Genomic DNA, 18,465 nt, shown 5'->3' with positions numbered 1-18,465 from the left:
ATAAATAACATAAATACCCTACATACGACTGAAATAATATCAGTAACGCCACAGATATATGCCCAAGTTCAGGTCAAAATTAAATGTGCTGTAATTCTTTAATTAGTACTTTTAACTGTTTTTTTTTTCTTTTTCAAAGAACCTAAAAGTGTTCTATTTAATGAATACTCTTATGCAAGGATATATATAAACATTAAACTGTATAATTAAAAAAAAAAAATGCAAGAAGAAGATGAAATCCTCGAAACACGCTTTTACATTTACTAAACTATGATAATACAATCTAAGACGAAAAACGTCAACATCTCACCAGTCGGTGCCAAATTGCAACATTCAACAGATTTATCAGAGTCCAAAAAAAGATGCAAATAAATCTCCACCGTAACCGATCCTATCAATATAATCCGCATTCAAAGAAAAACAAACGAAGAAAATTGATGAATGAGTAAAGTGTTTTACTATATAACAACAAAGCAGATTAGTGTTGTTCATGTATCAGTTGATAGCGATGATGAGAAAACCGACAGAAACGTACATGAGAAAAACGGGATAGAGTGCGAGAGCTTTCCTTCTAGGGTTGACAGCTGTACTCATGAATGGATAAGCAGCCCACGAACTCCATGCCAATGTGACGGCTACAACGACTAATTTGATTATTACATTGTCTTTTATCATGCAAATCAATGCACCTATGTCCAGTGGGAACAGACAGTATCCAAGAAGAGACAAGCTCTGGAAGAAAATTATGTGCCCACCCTGTAACGACACGGCACAATTGTAAAATCATCGGCGCACGCAAATGCGTGTGTGTATAGTTGTGTGTTTGTGTGTGTGAGTGAGTGTGTGAGAGAGAGAGAGAGAGAGAGATGAAAGTACCAGGAGCAAAACATTCAAGGTTAGAATTATAGCACCGGCTGCAAGAAGGGCAAACGCTACAGCAAAAACTTCAGACTGGACGAGGATACAACCCGTGAAAGAAAGGAGTGTTAGCTAGTAAGGCGAAATGGTTTTGAAGTTGAATATTTAAACGGCTTAGCCCAATATAACATTTTAAAAACAATGGGGACCGGGGTCAACGGTTTTAGAACCGTACCGGAACGGATTTGCCCGGAACCGAAAAAACCGGTTCGGTTCCGAATCCTCATTTTCGGAACCGAGAACCAACGGTTAGAGATGCGGTTCTAACCGTTCGAACCGGTTTAAAAAAAAATAGAAAATATTAATTTCCTAGGTGAAATTAATATATATATATATATATATATATATATATATATATATATATATATATATATATATATATATATATATATATATATATTTCCAACGGTCAAATTAAACAAAATTTCTTTTTAAGTATTAAAAAAAAATTAGGTTTTTAAAATATTCTTTCCACTTTTAAAAAAAGATTAACTATTTTTAAAAGTCTTTTTTTTTAAAGTTTTTTAAAGTATTTTTTAAGTTACATATATAAAAAAATTATTATTAAGAACCGACCGATTCTACCGGTTCTAACCGGGAACCGAACCGGAACTTGTTTGGAACCGAACAGTAAAGAACCGGATATTTTCGGTTCGGTTGGTTCCTTCAAAATCGGAACAGAAACCGGAACCGAACCGTGGTCAAGTCTACGTATAGAGTAGTGTTTTGAAAGTCTTAGAGTGTAGGGCAGGCGGCAGGGGAGCCGTTTACATGTCTTTGGTGGCTGGTGTTCTTGTAGAATTTTCGTATCTAGTACTTTTTTTTAAAATGTTACAGAATTTTGAAATATAAGTTGACATATTTTAAAACTTGACTACACAAGGAAAAAAATGACAAGTCAAACGTAACAGCGTACATATAGATGGATAACTACCCTAACAAATTCATTTTAAGAAAATTAAGGAAACTGTAACAGTAAATCTTATAACTGGCCGAGAATTATGCAGGATGCAATATGCAATAACCATAGAAGATACTATAGAAAGAAAAGAAGTAAAGGAACTATATTCATATTGATTTATTTAACGAGTTTTCAAGTTAATAACCTCAGCTAGTAAAGCATTACCTCACCAAAACCCTAAATACTTTGTATGAAGTGCAGTAAATAGAGATATACGAGAGGTTTTTGCATCCAACGGGAATATAACTTCAGAATTACCGTTTTTAGTAATATTTCCTTTTGGTTTGCAGTTTGCATAAAAGCATTATCAACATCTGTTTTCTGTTAATAAATTCCAACGGGAATATATATATATATATATATATATATATATATATATATATATATATATATATATATATATATATATATACATATATATACTATGATTTCATCTGCTCTATCCCAGACCCTAATAAAGATGACAAATCCACTAAATTACAAGTCTACCACATGACTCGATTATTAAACGACCATCATGGTTTTTTTTCCAAATCAGACAACCATTAGTATTCACAATCAGTAAGATTGTATGCCGTATTACGTATGTAGATATGCTAATCAAGTCTTGGACGACATGGATTTACCTTACAATGAAACTTATTTTGATCCGGTCATCAGTCTCTGATCAAACGATAAAGGTTGATGAACAACGACGAAAATCTTCGATTTCTACAATTTTTCTAGGATCAAGCTACAAGTAAGATGCAATCTTATTTTTCTTCTGATTTTATTCTATTTTGCCAATAAAATCTGCTCTGCAGATACGAGTAATATAATATCAACCCACTCCAACATTATTACGGGACAATTTTCCATGTACACACACAAAATCAAAACCAATTGCCAATCTAAAGTAATCCTTTTTTCTCTGAACATTTAAATGTCGTTACGGAACTCTCACTCACGACTATACATGATAAATGTTTTGTGGGTTCAAATTCAAACCTAATTATGGCATATGGTCTCAGGGCCAAGATAATGACACAATGATCACTAAGTAGTGATTAGAATATTCGGATAAAAAATTACGAAAAAAGAGGTTCACTACGCGCAAGGGTTTTGGACTTCATATTTATTACTAGAAGTGTAAAGCAATGTTTGGAACCGTTTTTATTTTGTTCTCACTGTTTCCCCAAAACAAAATGGGATTTATTACACTTTTCAAATCATTTTCTCAAAACAATTTCAAAAGTTTCTCTCTCCTCCAGACATGATGTGACTGCTACAGTAAAAAATGTCTTCACTAAAAAACAAATAAACATCACTTCACCTTTCAATTTTCTTCTTCAAAAATATTTTTTTCTAACACCTTTAAACATGATTTGACTTCTACAGTGTATTTTGTTTCCTTCCAAAATACAAACAAACATTACTTTCATTCTCAAATTATTCCCCCAAAACATATTTCCTCAAAATGAAATCAAAATAAGATTCAAAACGGTTCCAAACATTGCCTAAGCATTTCTTTTGAGTGATATTCTTGAATTATTTCCTACTTAGGTATCGAACAATCTACATGGACAAACCAATGGATCATTAATTTTCGACTATAGATACCTTCATTTCTCATTATCGGTAAATGAGTTATTACTCTGCTAAATGATTTCAGCTCTACGATTAAACGTTTTCTACGCTTTTCATTTACCTCGTGCTCGATCTACCCCAACTTCTCTTAGTGGTTTAAAAGCTCACGGTTCGAAGTTTTGTGTGCGTAAAATTCTTTCGGTACATCTAAGAGAAAACTTCACAGGCTATCACAATGCATAAATGATCATCGAGTGCAAACCGAAAGTCGAAGTGTAACGAAATTTGCAGCAAACGCACCTTCTTAACGGAAGCAGACCATGAAAGAGTTAGGCCAAGGAAAACGATGAAGAAAAACGGGCCCCAAAGATCCCAATCCCTCAATGCTTTCCCCGGATCTTCCCTAAACGGATTCGGAAACACAACCAGCTTCAAATTGCTTACGATCCTCGACAAATCCCTCTTAATTGTATCCCAAACAGGCTCCGTCAGAGTGTTCGGGCCCGACCCGAACCCGGATGCCGCGGCACCGCCGCCGCCGCCGGTGGTGGATGGTCGGGGGTTCGGAGCTGCAACAGATGGAACGGTGAACGTGGTGGAGGGGGCGGGGGTGGGTTTGGGAGGGGCGGGAGGGGGGAGATTGGAAGGGATGAAGGAGGGAGTGGATGACACGGGGATGGAGGCGCGTGGAGGTGAAGGTGGGCGAGCAGGGAGGACGGAGGATTGCTGGATATGGATGAGGTTCTCGATCTCGTCAATGTCAGATTGGGAGCTCGGGTGCAACGGGATCGTGTCGCTGTAAGACATTGTACGGTGTCGTTTTGAGCTTAATTGGGGATCTGATTGGGGGTATTGAGGTTACGCCGCCGCGGCGTCGACGGCGTAGATTAGTGGGGGGTTTGGAGAGGTCGTCGGTGGAGAATCGAAGTGACAGTGTGTGAAGGGCAATATGGTCAGAGATAGAGAGGGGGGTTTCACGATTCTTCGTAAAAAAAAAAATCTTTTGGTAACATCCGAGGTAAGGTCAAATTATGAATCAGTCCCTCATGTTTGGGTAATTTCAACCACCCCTCAATTATGAATCTTACGATGGTCCACCTCTACGGTATCAAATTCAACAGAATCTTCTAGATTTCGTGGAATGTTCTTTAGATTGTACTCATTTTGTGGAAAAAATGCAGTTTCAGATGCATCACAATCTGATATGTACAAACCAAAAAACTGATCTTTTGATTACCTTGTTTCAAAATGTGAAACTCGGATCAGGTAAAACAGGTACAAATTGGAGAATATTCTACTAAATTTGATACTGTAGGGTAGACGTGTAAAAAGATTCATAGTTAATAGGTGGTTGTAATTACCAAAACATGAGGGTTTTTTTATAATTTAACATTACCTTAGGGGTCTGGCTGTAAATTACCCTTTTCTTTTTTCTTCGAAATGAAGTAAATAAGACATAATAGATCTGTATTCTGTAGTAACTAGTAAGGTCTTGTTTGCCATCTCCAAAATTAGTTGATTTAAAATTTGTAATATTACTTATCAATAGAGTTTAAAAAATTATTAAAAATAAAAAAATGAAGTTTTTGCAAACAATATGAAAAAGGGTAATTAGCAATATGCCTCTCAAATCAATAAGAAATAAATATTTATTATTATTTGGACTGGATTAGTGTTTTCAGATTTGTTTTTAATATATTTTTTTTGTTTTTTAATATATTAATTTAAAAAAATGATTTTTTCTCGATAAGTTTACTACGTCGAATAGAATATGACTATAGTCAATGGTAGTCATGTTATTTCTTTATAGGGATAATTAGTGAAAACCCCCCAATACATTTGATTATATTAGGATGGATATAACTCCATTTTACATATTAGTGAGAACCCCCTTATTTTATATTTTAAGTTAACATATATTCAGATTTTAAGTGGTATGTCTATATTACCCTTAGTTATTATTTAAAATCACCAAACCCTATTTCTCTTCTTCATTTTTTTTTTCTCTCCAGCCACCACCTCTCTCTCTCGTTTCTATTCAACCCCAAAGCAGATCTCATCTTCCCACCGCCACCCTCTGTCAACCGTCGTCGTCGCTGCACTCCGTCCACCGCCGTCGTCGCTGCTCTCCATCCACCGTCGTCGTCACCGCCCAACGGTGCCCTCGTTAATTCTTTACTCTTTTTGAGTATCGCCAAATACCAGAAGCCGTCATTCAGTAGGCAACAATCGCTCTTCGATTGTCTCGAGTCGCGGCTCTTGTCGATTCATTCAGCCCGAGGATGAAACCGGTAATAAAAAAACTCATCGGAGCAAAGCAGTTAATTCATACTATCTTTGCCAATTTTAGATCGAATTTTCAGATTTGGTTAAGATCTGTATTTATAATTTTCGAAAAAAATGTGGTTTGTAGTTGATTTTCGATATATTGTAGAGTGTAGTTGATTGTTTTTACTAATTTTCTCTGAAACCACTTTAGGTATCCACATCGGCGATCTAATGTAGCATAGTGGTAATTGACGGTTAACGCAAGGGGTTTGCGTCCCTTCTTCACCTGAGAGTCATTGGCATGTAGAAGTTGGGGAGTGGTTGAGACGGTGGTGATGGAACAAATCACCCTCACAGCCTTCGGATTCAACACATTGTCGGTGGAGATGTAGCCCTTTTTCGATGAATATGCGACAGTAATGTCCAGCATCTGGATTGAACTATAGTTGTTTAATCTCTTAAATTGAGATTTTTTAATTCATAGTTGATTTAGATAAATTATAGTTGTTTTCGATTTTTATAGTTGGTTTAGATAATTTTAAAGTTGATTTGATAAATTTTTAGTTGATTTCAATTTGTTATGTTGATTTTCGTTAATTTGTAGTTGATATAATTTTAGTAAACCTGTTATTAAAAATAACTATTTTTTGTGATTGTTGGTTCGAGAAATAAACGAACAAATAAATAGTTGTTTTCAGTAATCTATAGTTGATTCTGGAAATAGTCAATTTCGAAAATAGTTGATTTCAGAAATAGTTGATTTTGAAAATAGTTGATTTCGGAAATAGTTGATTCCGAAAATTTTATAGCTGTTTTTGGAATTTTATAACGATATGAAAACAAAAAACTGGAAAATAAAAATAATAAAATTGAAAAAAAAATATTTTTAATTAAAAAAAATGAAATAAACGAAAATTATAATTAAAAAAAATGAAATAAACGAAAATTATAATTAAAAAAAAATGAAATAAATATTAAAGTAGTGGAGAGTGAATAGTAAGGAAGGGTAAATTTGAGAATTAAAAAGAGTTGGACTTATCACTAATAAACAGTGTTCTAAAAATCAGCCGAGGCGGCCAATTAATCGGTCTCCGAGGCGGAGGCGGTCCAAAACCTTTACGATTTTAGTGTAAAGGTTCGAAAAATCGGTTTTTTGCCTGTGAGGCGGTCTGAGTCGGTCCGAGGCGGTCTGAGGCGGTCAAACCTTTAAGGCGGGTCAAACTCGGTGGAAAAAATCGGTCAAAAATCGGTAAAAATCGGTTAAAAATCGGTTTTTCTTTGTTTTTTTTGTTTTTTTTTATAATTCAAAATAAAAGTTGGATTTTAATAAAAGAAAATATGAGTTTATGCCTTATTTTGTTTATGTTAATTGTTATTGTTAAAGAACTAATGATGTATGCCACGAATGTTCAAGAATAAATGTAAATTCAACAAAATTGTTTTTTTATTTATATTTTATAAGGATATTTATGTATTATGATCTTATGATTATTAAACTTTTATTATGTTATTAGGATATATACATGATGGAGATATAACTATGTTTCAATATCTTTTTATATATGTTTGGAGTATTTATAAATAATATTTAGAAATATATTATATTAAATTTTAAAAACCAATTTATTTTCGATTTATCACCGATTAATCACCGCCGCGCCGATTAATCGTGAGTCGGTGCCTGACCAACTCGGACCCGATTACCGATTTTTACAACCTTGCTAATATAGGAAATGAGGCTGGACCCATCTTTATTAAAAAAATGCTAGAGGGGGTTCTCACTATAGTTAATGGTAGTCATGTTATTTCTTTATATTACTGTTTCTTACATTTTCAACTTAAAAAGATATTCATCATTATATAATGTAGTACAATCAATTATATCCAATCCAATATAATTTAAAAAGATCGAATATCGTCGATTGTGAACAAAAGAAATATATTATAACTAATTTGTAGCCTACAATAAGATCAAATACAATCACAAGTATATATTTTCCAATAAACAACAATAATTAGCGTCAATATCTATATATGAATATATGACTATAGTCATATACAGTCACTTTGTACGCTAATATAGCTCGAATTGCTAATGTCCTCCAAGTCCTTCCAAGAAGCTAAAAACTTCTCTCTTTACTCGACTTTCTAGAGATTTTCGTCCAGAAAGACGACGACAATGGTGTAAATTTGTAAGGAGATCGACGGCGGTGAGATAAAATCAGGAAGGAGGGCGGCGACCAAGATGAAAATCTAGGATATGATGTGATGGAGAAGAGAGAAGATAGAATAATTTGGAAGTGGAAGTGAGAAACGAGACGAAATATAGAAAGAGGCGGACAAGAAGAGGGGTTATAATTATTTTTGCTATATTTTTCAAACTATAGGATATTGCATATTCTCTTAGAGCATCTCCAATGGAGAGGGGTTTTTTTTCCTCCCCCACGTCGTTTCCAATCGTTCGATCTTTTATTACTCTCTTTCCAATCCCCACTCTCACCACTATAATAATAATAAAATAATAATAACAACCACAATAACAATAATTACAATAATAATAATATTATTATTATTAATAATATTAATATTAATAACTAATAATTAATAGTAATTAGTACTAATAATAATTAATAATAAAAATAATGATAATAAATAATAATAATAATAGTAATAATAATAATAATTTAATTATAATAATACAATATTCAAATAAAAGTAAAGAAATAATCTTCAACTAATTCAATAATTAAAAAAAAAAGTGATTTAATAGCTCATGTGTAGGCAAGACACAATGGAAATATGTAATAATTTTACTTAAGTTTTTATTTACGAATTAAGTGTCTGGTTTTATTAAAATTATGTTGTTATTTCAAATTTATAATGAAAAGTAAAATAATCGTATTTGTTGCTTTTTCTAATTTTTACAATTATAAAGGAAATATATTAAAAAAATAAATCAAATAAAACTAAATAAAGAAAAAAAATAAAATCAAATAAAGAAACAAAATAAAATAATAATAAAATTACGAATAAATATATAATTTAAAAGGAAATAAAGAAATAAAAGAAAAGAAATTTAAAAATATTAAAAGTCTTCATTTACAAGTGTTGATTTTATTGAAATTATGTGATATTAAATTATGTAATTAAATAAATGAAATAAAATAAAATAATGATTTAATATAAAAAATAAACACAAAAGACAAAGAAAAATAAATTACATGTAAAAGAGAGAAGAAAAGGAAAAAAAAAAAAACAAACAACGTACAACAAAGAAAAAGGAAAAAAAAAAAAAAAAAGGAAGAGAGTTAATTACACGCTCCCTTCCAGCAAGTGAGTTGGAAGGGACAGCTCAAGGCAAACTCTCTCCTCCCTTCTCCCCACCCATACCCAACCCACACCCATCCACCCATTACCTACCTCCATTGGAGGTGGTTTTGTCTCCCCACCCCTATCCACCCCCATCTCCATCGGAGATGGTCTTAGGGCATCTCCTATGAAGTGGGGGAGGGGTGGGATGAGGGGAGTACTGAGGTGTTTAGTAAGTTGGGGATAGGGTTGGGGGGCTAGGGTGGCTGGGTGGTCAATTGAGCTAAGTGATAAGTCCTGGGCTCTCACTCGCCTACTCCCCGCGTGAATTTCACGTCTGCCAACTTTTGTTTTTTTTTTTTCCTTCTTTTTTCTACATTGGTATTTTCTTTTTTCTTTTTTTCTTTTGTTTCTTTGTATGTTTTCTTAATTTATTTTAATTCTTTCTTTTTTGTTTCGTTCTTTTTTCTTTATTTATTTTCATTTTATTATTAATTTTTTTTATTTTACTTTAGTTTTCTCGGTTTTTTTTTCTCTAATTCGATCCTTTTAATTTAAAATAGTAATTTTATTGTAAATATTCTATTAATTATATTAACATTACGTGTTATTATATTACAAAGTATAGTTAAAAAATAAAAATATACTTAATAACTTAATAATAGCACAACATTATTATTATTATTATTATTATTATTATTATTATTATTATTATTATTATTATTATTATTATTATTATTATTATTATTATTATTATTATTATTATTATTATTATTATTATTATTATTATTATTATTATTATTATTATTATTATTATTATTATTATCATCATTTTGATTTTTCTACTTTTCGGTTTTTACAATTCATGGCTATTTTACACTACATTTAATCTTTTTTATTTTATGATTCGAAATTTAATTTATTTAAAAAATAAAATATACCGTTTTATTGAAATAAACTATAATAAAACAAAATAAAACCATGATGGCAGATATTAATATTATTTTAATTAATATTATTATTATTATCATTTAGATTTTTCTACTTTTCGATTTGAGTTTAAGAGAAATTCGATTTTTTACAATTCAAGGCTATTTTACACTACATTTAATCTTATATTTATGATTCGAAATTTAATTTATTTAAAGAATAAAATATACCGTCTTATTGAAATAAAATATAAAAAAACAAAATAAAACCATGATTGCAGATATTATTATTATTATTATTATTATTATTATTATTATTATTATTATTATTATTATTATTATTATTATTATTATTATTATTATTATTATTATTATTATTATTATTATTATAATTATTATGGTTTACTGGGCAAATAATTGAAATTGCTGGAAAATTTGTGGCTAAACAGCAATATAAAAGAGATTGCTATTATTATAATTATTATGGTTTACTGGGCAAATAATTGAAATTGCTGGAAAATTTGTGGCTAAACAGCAATATAAAAGAAATTGCAAAAACAGGGGAAAAGGAGCAAAAAAGATTTTGATTAGTCTGTCAGACAGCTGCACGACCACCCCAACCAGCCGAAGCTAGCCGAGAACGATCCTCTTCTTGAAAAAAAATTCACTCCAACCACGAGTATCAAATAGATTATCAAATTTTAAATATATAAATAATTATTTTTTTAAATGCCATGTGTCAAATTGTGATAGGTTAATGGAGTGGTTATATTTTTGATACCTCGTTTTCCGGGGAGTATTTTTGCACCTCGGGGTAGTTGAGTATCAAAATAATTCTCTATTTAGAGCAACTCCAATGGAGGCACTAAATGAGGTATCAAACTAAAAAACTACCACTTTGATGCTCTAAAATTAAAAAAATCTTCTCCAATGGAGGCATTAAATGGAGAATTATTTTGATACTCAACTACCCCGAGGTGCAAAAATACTCCCTGGAAAATGAGGTATCAAAAATATAACCATTCCATTAACCTATCACAATTTGACACGTGGTATTTAAAAAAATAATTATTCATATATTTAAAATTTGATAATCTATTTGATGCTCGTGGTTGGAGTGAATTTTTTTTCCAGAAGTATCAAAGTATTATATCAAGTATCAAATGAATATTTAATGCTCCATTTTGATATCTCCCCATTGGAGTTGCTCTTAATGCCTCCATTAGAGAATAATTTTTTAATTTTAAAGCATCAAAGTGGTAGTTTTTTAGTTTGATACCTCATTTAGTGCCTCCATTGGAGTTGCTCTAAGGCCCATGTAAATTCGGTGGCTCACTGGACCAGCCATTCGTCTGTGTTTTTTAAGTTGATTGGATAAAAGCGTGTTTTCTTGTTTTTGCAACAATGATTCATTTTGCGTGTGGTGGGCATTACAAACGGGCTTTGAATCTGACGTTTTACTTCTGCAATGTAGCGACTTTGAAATGCTTTGAAGCTGTTCGAGGAAATGCCTAGCAGGGATTTTGTTTCTTACACATCAATTTGTTTCATGGCATGCATTATATTTTCTAATGAGAGTAAGTAGGTCATATTACAGAATCAAGAATCAGATAAGCTTGATGTGTTGGTACAACCACACTGCAAGAAAGAATTAAATACCTTATAATGATAAAAAAAAACAAGTATAGATAGCTAGTATTAGTATAATCAATTCCCCTATCTAGATGCTTCTTCGGAATATCCGATTCCATAAGCCACTCGACAATGTCCCAAGAAACTAAATAACCCATACCCGACATGTGATGCACAAACGGGTCCATACTAGGGCACGGGATAACGTACGCGTAGTACAAGTCTTGTCTAGGCAACGGTACAAGTGAGTCCACTAATGGTAAGGTGGATATGGTACATTTGATTCATTATTTAGCAACATTATGGAAATGCTGGAGAAATAGGTGTAGCTCTTACCATTGTTCATGTTTTCGCAGCAATCGAGGATGATGATGTCATCGTAGCGCATGATTTCGAGGGCAATTAGGACTTTTTGGTCCTCCCTTGTGAGATTGCAGAAAACGAATTTTATGTGTGCCGTAAATCATGCGGAGGAAGTGCATCTTATGGTAGTGATCGGGGAGCGTTAGAATTCCGATTAGTATACTAATTAGACTCGAATGTGATGTGCCATGTGGCAAAATTGTGTTGGTTGCAATTAGTGCTTCTGCAAATGAATTGTGGGGCCCACGAGAAAAGGCGCACTGTCCGAATTTTATTAGGATCAATCATGTTACCTAATATTTTCATCTTTTTATACGTTGTTTTCGAATGAACCAAACAAAGCCTACAAGACATGAAACCAATATAACGTTTCTTCCCAACAAGCACACGCAGCAAAAGGTTCAGATAATTTCGCAGTTCTTTTAATTTTTTAATGTAAACAATATCGACAGCGCAAATTAATCAAAATCGAGACAATGTACACAAAGGATAAATAAATATAATATAATCCGACTTGTTAAATTACAAACTGGACAAAGACTACTTACTTCATATGTATATATACAAATACATGCAGCTACAGAAGGAAATTATCTATCATATGTTGAACAACATCAGCACCATCAGAATTTAACCAGTAGCTCTTTACCTGAAGAAATGGAAAAAGATCGTCTTATAATACTTAAATACACAATGACATAAGTTACTACAATATCCAGTTTATAAATAATTAAGAGAAAAAAATAAAAAATTAATAAAACGACCTATTAAATATTAAGATAATTAATTTCGAGGAAAGTTAGAATTCGAAGTGAGGGGCTTACCTGAATGGTGTTGTGTGCAACGTATCGCTGTCTGCTTTTATGAAAGCTAACATCAACTCGTTCCCAACATACTTGATTAAGACCTCTAATCATCTCCTCTACACGCAAAAAATATTGAACTACTATGAAGATTGGACTTTCTTTTTATGTAAATACATTTTCAAAAGAAAAATAACAAAATAAATAAATAATAACAATAGTAAACGAAAGAAACAGAGCCTATTATGTTGCACCTAAAAATCGATGTTCAAATAGATCCCCTTAGAAAGATACAAGGCTCATTCGTACTCAAGAAAATATATTGTTTTTCACACAATGTGCGCGAGGCTCTGTTCGTTTCGTGTAATTTGAAACGAGGAAAATGAAAATGCAAAAGCAAATGAAAAGAAACCCATTTCCCCTATTTTAGTTCAATATTTTTTCCAATTTTCCTACAAAATACTTTAAATAATATTTTACATGAAAAACAATTTACTTTATATTTTTCCTTTTTTACTTACTATTTTCCTTAAACCAAACAGAGCCTAAGGTACTCAAGTTGGTGGGAAGATAGCGGTATGTAGAGTATATGTTGATGACATTATTCATTAGGGCCTCGTTTGGCTGCTAAGAGAGGATTAGCCAAGATTAGATTAAATTAAATAATCTCATGAAAACCAAATTATTTTACCGGATCCCCGGACGTCAAACAAACAAACTCCCTAAAAAGGGCAAGATAAAACATGATAACATAATATTTTTGGGTCGATCGAAGAAGTTATTGGGTTTACCAAACATCAAACAAGGTTCAATTATTTAGTTAATTATGGGTAATCTCCCTAACCAAACGAGGCCTAGGGATAGATGCTATTGGTCAAATTGGCGTGTGGCCAGCAGCGCGCCAAGTTGCACATCGGGCCTCTGCAACATCGGCAATTGCTGCCAAACTCAAGTAACAATCTCGCCCTCAACAATTTGCTTTCACTGGGAATCGAACTCGTGGAATTTACTCTGATACCACATATAGAACCCGAGATGGCTACCATACATTCTAAAATCAATTTTAAATAAATGGTAGAACATGAGGTCCTACATCGACCTTGGCTCTAAAATTATTTTCATTCGCATCATCTTCACGAAGGCTTAAAATCAGAGTATCTTGAAATAAAAGACTCGTAAATTGAGTAATAATTTTGCTAAACTCAAAATTGATTCTCGATTGAGATTATTCGGAGACTCGGTGACTGAAGAAGATATGTAATGGTTAAACCCAACTAGCACATCACTCCCCATCCAAACAAGGCCTTAAAAAAATTAATTAGTCTATGCTTGGAACAAAGGAGTTGGTGCACAGAGTTATCATTATCCTAACTTAGGCACTTCGTGAAGATTCCTTCCTTTCCTAGTATAATAGGTTATAGGGTAAATTACGGCCACCCTCTTGAGGTAAGGTCAAATTACGAAAAAACCCTCATTTAGGTAATTACAAGTTACAACCACTCCCTCAACTACTAATATTCTTACAAGTCCACCCTTATGATGTCAAATTCAACATAATCTTTAGATTCCCTAAAATGTTCTCTAGTTTTTAGTTTGTACTCGTTTTGTGCAAAACTACAGTTGATGATGCACTACAATCTAATATTTACAGGTCAAGACACATATCTTATGATCATCTGAGCTAAAATGTGGAGCTCGAGTAAAACGGGTACAAACTGGAGAATATTCCACATAATTTAAAAGATTCCACTAAATTTGACACCGCAAGGGTGGAGATGTAAGAAGATTCATAGTTGAGGAGTAGTTGTAATTACCCAAACATGAGGGGTTTTTTTGTAATTTGACCTTACCTCATGGGGTGGCCGTAATTTACCCACAGGTTATATTGCCTAATCACTAATCTAATTGCTATAACATGTCACTTTCACAACCCAGTCGAAATCTATAACATTAAAATACTTCATTTCTACAGCAAAGATTCAGTTGAAATAGCACTACTTTGTTTCAAATTTTGCATATTCAGGATTTAGCTCCAACCTCTTTGCAGCAGAAAAAAGGACAAAAACAAGAACCACCACAATAATACGAGAATCGCGATTTTCGCCAGCACAACACATGAGAAACCATCAGCAAATAAAATAAATAAATTTGTCATTAGAAAAACAAAAGAGTATCTGACTAACCTTCCAAGTCGATAAATTGCGTTCCAATAGCAGAGGATGCTTTACTAATTCCATCTTCAATTGCTCCGCGTTCGATATGTACAATATGAGGATACTTACTATCACTCACAAGGAGATTTTCCTGTAGAAAAAAAATAATGATCTAGTGGACTTTTGTATTTAATAAATAATTATAAGACAACAAGTTAAAAAAATTTTTTAAAAAAAATACATAAAATACCTTTGGTAGTTCATTCTGTCGGCGAATCGATGAAGTTCTCCACCCCACCACATCTTCGGGTACCGCGTTAAAGGCAAAACATCATAGTTTATTACAATAAAAAAAGGTGTATCATCATAAAAACTCTTTAAAAAGGATACGATCGTAATTTGCATTGGCATACGCCACACGCCGCTTAAATGAACGTAATGCTGATCTGCATGCATGTTCGTACAAATAAACAAATAGTTGACAACACCATCTTTTTATTTTTTTGGTTAAAATTATTAATTAAGTAAAATACTAACATGAAATGTAGGTCATCGGAGTCATTAACCATCCGCAGCAAGAGCGGTGGTTTCCCATCATCATTGTCGTTGAGGAAAAGATGCTTTCCCGATTTTCCGGCAATCCAGTGCGCAGTTTGTGACGCACTTTTTTCCAGAAAAGGAAGGCCACATAGGAGTGGGAGCTGAAGATTCAAAAGATGACAGATGAGATTCTATGTGTGGAAATTGGAAAGGAATTTTCAAATTTCCGCTAAATTCTGATTCAAAATTTCCCGATTTTGGAACACTGTTTCTCATTTCGAATCCGGAAAATTCCAATTTACGATTTTTTTTCGAATTTTCTGGATTGGAATTGGAATATAATGAATTCCAATTTCCGATTTTAATTTCCGAAACTTCCATTTTTTTTCCAAAAAAGTACACTAATATCAAAATTATTATGTATTTTATATTTTAGGTTACATAAAAAAATGGAATTTTTCGAATTCCGCCGATTCTAATTCATAACTTTCTGATTTGGTAACCAGTTTCCCATTCCAATTTCCGAAATCCCGATTTCGAATTTCTTTTTGAAACATAATTTAATTAACTCTTCACTTCAGATTTTTTTTAAAAAATGGTTTTTTTTTTATATAAATGTTAGTTCCGATTTGAACAGTCCGATTTCCACCCATAGATGACACAACGAATACACGACTGAATGACATAATAAAAAAAAATCACCTGTTTATGCCCTCGTGAACCCAAATGCGGAGTTGCAAACGTTACAAAATTCATCGGTTCAAGTCCACCGATACTTTCTTCACAAAACTGTTCCGTTTTATCGGAAAATTTATACAACCTTCCAATGGCATATCGTGCAACAAGTCCGCCTAACGAGTGAGCCACAAACGAGATTTTATCCACTCCATGCCAACGCATGATAACATCCAATACCTGCACTATGTATGCATAATTTGAGAATTGTATTGTTCGCTCGCAAAAAAATGATTCGATTTACGGAATTTTTTTCGTACAGTGAGAAGGGAGGGTAAATATGGTATTACCAAAGTACCTCTTCAGCTAGCCTTTCGCCCATTCTATCAACACCGTCGAAAGTCAACCTTGATGGATTGCACTCGCTACCTATTTCACAATCACATGTTCAACATAAAGTCTTTAAAGTTTAGCATTCTTATTTTTCGACAAGCAATTAATAATACACAAGCATCGAGAACTTAACAAAAATACGGAATTCTCTAAATGTAATACAGTTAAACCTCTATAAATTAATACCGTCGGGCTAGCGAAATTCTATTAATTTAGCGAAATATTAAATTACCGAACTAATAATTTAGTAGGTTTTTACCGAGTCGGGACCAGAAGAAACTATTATTTAAGCGAGGTTATTAATTTATCGAGTATTAATTGATCGAGGTTCTACTGTAATACATTTACCATAATTTTAGAGAGCAAGCCAAGAAAATAACTTACGGTGAACAACGACTTTATCCGGAAGGTTCTTCACAAACTGCTCAGCAGCATATCTCCAATCTGCAGCACTGGATTCAGCAAATGTTAAGCAAAAATGGCAATTCACACACACACACACACACACACACACACACACACACACACACACACACACACACACACACACACACACACACACACACACACACACACACACATATTATATTGCAAATTCCTAATGAACAAATCCGTAAGCAGAAATCTCAATTTGAATACAGTAATTTAAGAAGACCCACAAAAAAATATCTGTACCTCCCAATTATGCCGTTAACCATGATAACGAGGTGGTCGGGTTTCACCCTGGCCTCGGCCGCCGCCGCCGCCGCATCGAAGACATCTTCGCCGCCGTTGGTGAATTCAATTTCCACCTTCCTTTCCTTGTTCGAGCTGCGCCCCTTGAAGCAGCCCCTGCTCAAATTTCTAACAAATTCCATTTCCCCACGCTCGCCCGCCCACCAGAGTCTACAAACCCTAGTGTATCTTGATCTCTTCGCGATTCGGAAGCTGAGATTCACCGCCGCGCCGGAAAATTGAGAATTCGGAGTGGGTTTTGGGTTTGGGACAGTGGGTTGGTAAGGGATCTTTGTGATGGTGATCATGGAAGTTTTACGAATTTAAGAGAGAGAATCTTGAAAAGGAAAAGTTTGGAGAGAGAGAGAGAGAACAGTGCGGTACAGGTAGAGATGGAGATTTTACAGATTTTTACAGAACATGTTTGCTGTTACTGCCGATTGATAACTGAGGTGGAAAACGGAATTTTTGAGCTCGATTTTTTCTGACCGTTTTTTCAGATTTGGGGAAGATCTTTCAAATACTTTTTTGTGACTCGAGATGTATTTCCAAACGTGCCTATTTCAATTTTACACGTGACTTTTAAGTTTTAGGCATTGGTTTTATATAATTTGTTTTATGTATCGGTTTTCATATAATTGTTAATGGAAAAATTATATCCTCATACTTTATCAACTTTTTCGATATTGTTCCTAAACATTTTCAGTTATAATAGTAGTTCATAATGATGGTCCATTTTAATTTTTCAGTTAAATTGGATGGAAATTGCACGTGCCACTCATGTGACTTGTAATTTCACACTACAGGAAAAGAAAAAGGTTTTAACAACACGCATTGCATCTTGTTAAATCGAAAATACAAGGTAAATCTCATAGTTAGTTAATATAGACATGAAACTTGAATGGGATTTTAATATGAACAAGATGGAAATAAAACAGAGCATATTATAAAGGGTAAATTACAAACACCCCCTGAGGTATGGTCAAATTACAAAAAAAACTCTCTTGTTTGGATAATTACATCTACCCCTTCAACTATGATTTTTTCTTACACCTCCACCCTTATGGTGCCAAATTCAACATAATCATCTAGATTCCGTGAAATGTGCTCTAGTTTGTACTCGTTTTGTGTAAAAATACAGTTTCCGATGCACCACAAACTGATATATACAAGTTAAAAATCACATATTATGATCATCTTGCTTCATAACGTAGAGTTTGAATGGGATAAAACGGGTACAA

At 33.2% G+C, this 18,465-nt stretch overlaps 2 protein-coding genes and 1 long non-coding RNA gene across 3 annotated transcripts; 1 reads left to right on the top strand and 2 right to left on the bottom strand.

The window, feature by feature from the left end:
* Window positions 1-233: 233 nt before the first annotated feature.
* On the bottom strand, window positions 234-4,452 carry LOC105952247 (protein YIP4a). Its single transcript, XM_088824072.1, has 3 exons — window positions 3,746-4,452; window positions 877-951; window positions 234-756 (listed from the first exon to the last, which is right to left on the bottom strand). The coding sequence occupies exons 1-3, from the start codon at window positions 4,250-4,252 to the stop codon at window positions 496-498; spliced, it is 843 nt and encodes a 280-aa protein (XP_088680198.1). The 5' UTR covers window positions 4,253-4,452; the 3' UTR covers window positions 234-495.
* An 804-nt stretch (window positions 4,453-5,256) lies between these two features.
* Window positions 5,257-6,366, top strand: LOC148767724 (uncharacterized). Its single transcript, XR_016033874.1, has 2 exons — window positions 5,257-5,736; window positions 5,925-6,366. It is a non-coding gene; the product is annotated as an uncharacterized LOC148767724 (long non-coding RNA).
* A 6,059-nt stretch (window positions 6,367-12,425) lies between these two features.
* LOC105952304 (alpha/beta-Hydrolases superfamily protein) lies at window positions 12,426-17,816 on the bottom strand. The gene is made up of 10 exons (XM_012975839.2): window positions 17,186-17,816; window positions 16,895-16,962; window positions 16,476-16,546; window positions 16,145-16,357; window positions 15,440-15,603; window positions 15,293-15,348; window positions 15,153-15,205; window positions 14,933-15,053; window positions 12,771-12,868; window positions 12,426-12,595 (listed from the first exon to the last, which is right to left on the bottom strand). Exons 1-10 carry the CDS (start codon window positions 17,530-17,532, stop codon window positions 12,524-12,526), a joined length of 1,263 nt encoding a protein of 420 aa, XP_012831293.2. The 5' UTR covers window positions 17,533-17,816; the 3' UTR covers window positions 12,426-12,523.
* Window positions 17,817-18,465: the final 649 nt, after the last annotated feature.

This window comes from Erythranthe guttata, chromosome 10, assembly GCF_056151865.1.
Source record: "Erythranthe guttata isolate IM_541 chromosome 10, IM_541, whole genome shotgun sequence".
In the NCBI taxonomy this organism is placed as follows: domain Eukaryota; kingdom Viridiplantae; phylum Streptophyta; class Magnoliopsida; order Lamiales; family Phrymaceae; genus Erythranthe; species Erythranthe guttata.
This window is presented reverse-complemented; position numbering and strand designations above follow the sequence as displayed.

Coding starts and splice junctions, on each gene's coding strand:
- LOC105952247 (XM_088824072.1), bottom strand. CDS start 4,252: ATGTCTTACAGCGACACGATCCCGTTGCACCCGAGCTCCCAATCTGAC. Junction 952..3,745: donor GGTCTGCTTCCGTTAAGAAG/GTGCGTTTGCTG, acceptor ATCCTCGTCCAG/TCTGAAGTTTTTGCTGTAGC. Junction 757..876: donor CCTTGAATGTTTTGCTCCTG/GTACTTTCATCT, acceptor GTGTCGTTACAG/GGTGGGCACATAATTTTCTT.
- LOC105952304 (XM_012975839.2), bottom strand. CDS start 17,532: ATGATCACCATCACAAAGATCCCTTACCAACCCACTGTCCCAAACCCA. Junction 16,963..17,185: donor GTTAACGGCATAATTGGGAG/GTACAGATATTT, acceptor TGCTGAATCCAG/TGCTGCAGATTGGAGATATG. Junction 12,869..14,932: donor GCAATTTATCGACTTGGAAG/GTTAGTCAGATA, acceptor TTTTGCGTGTAG/AGGAGATGATTAGAGGTCTT.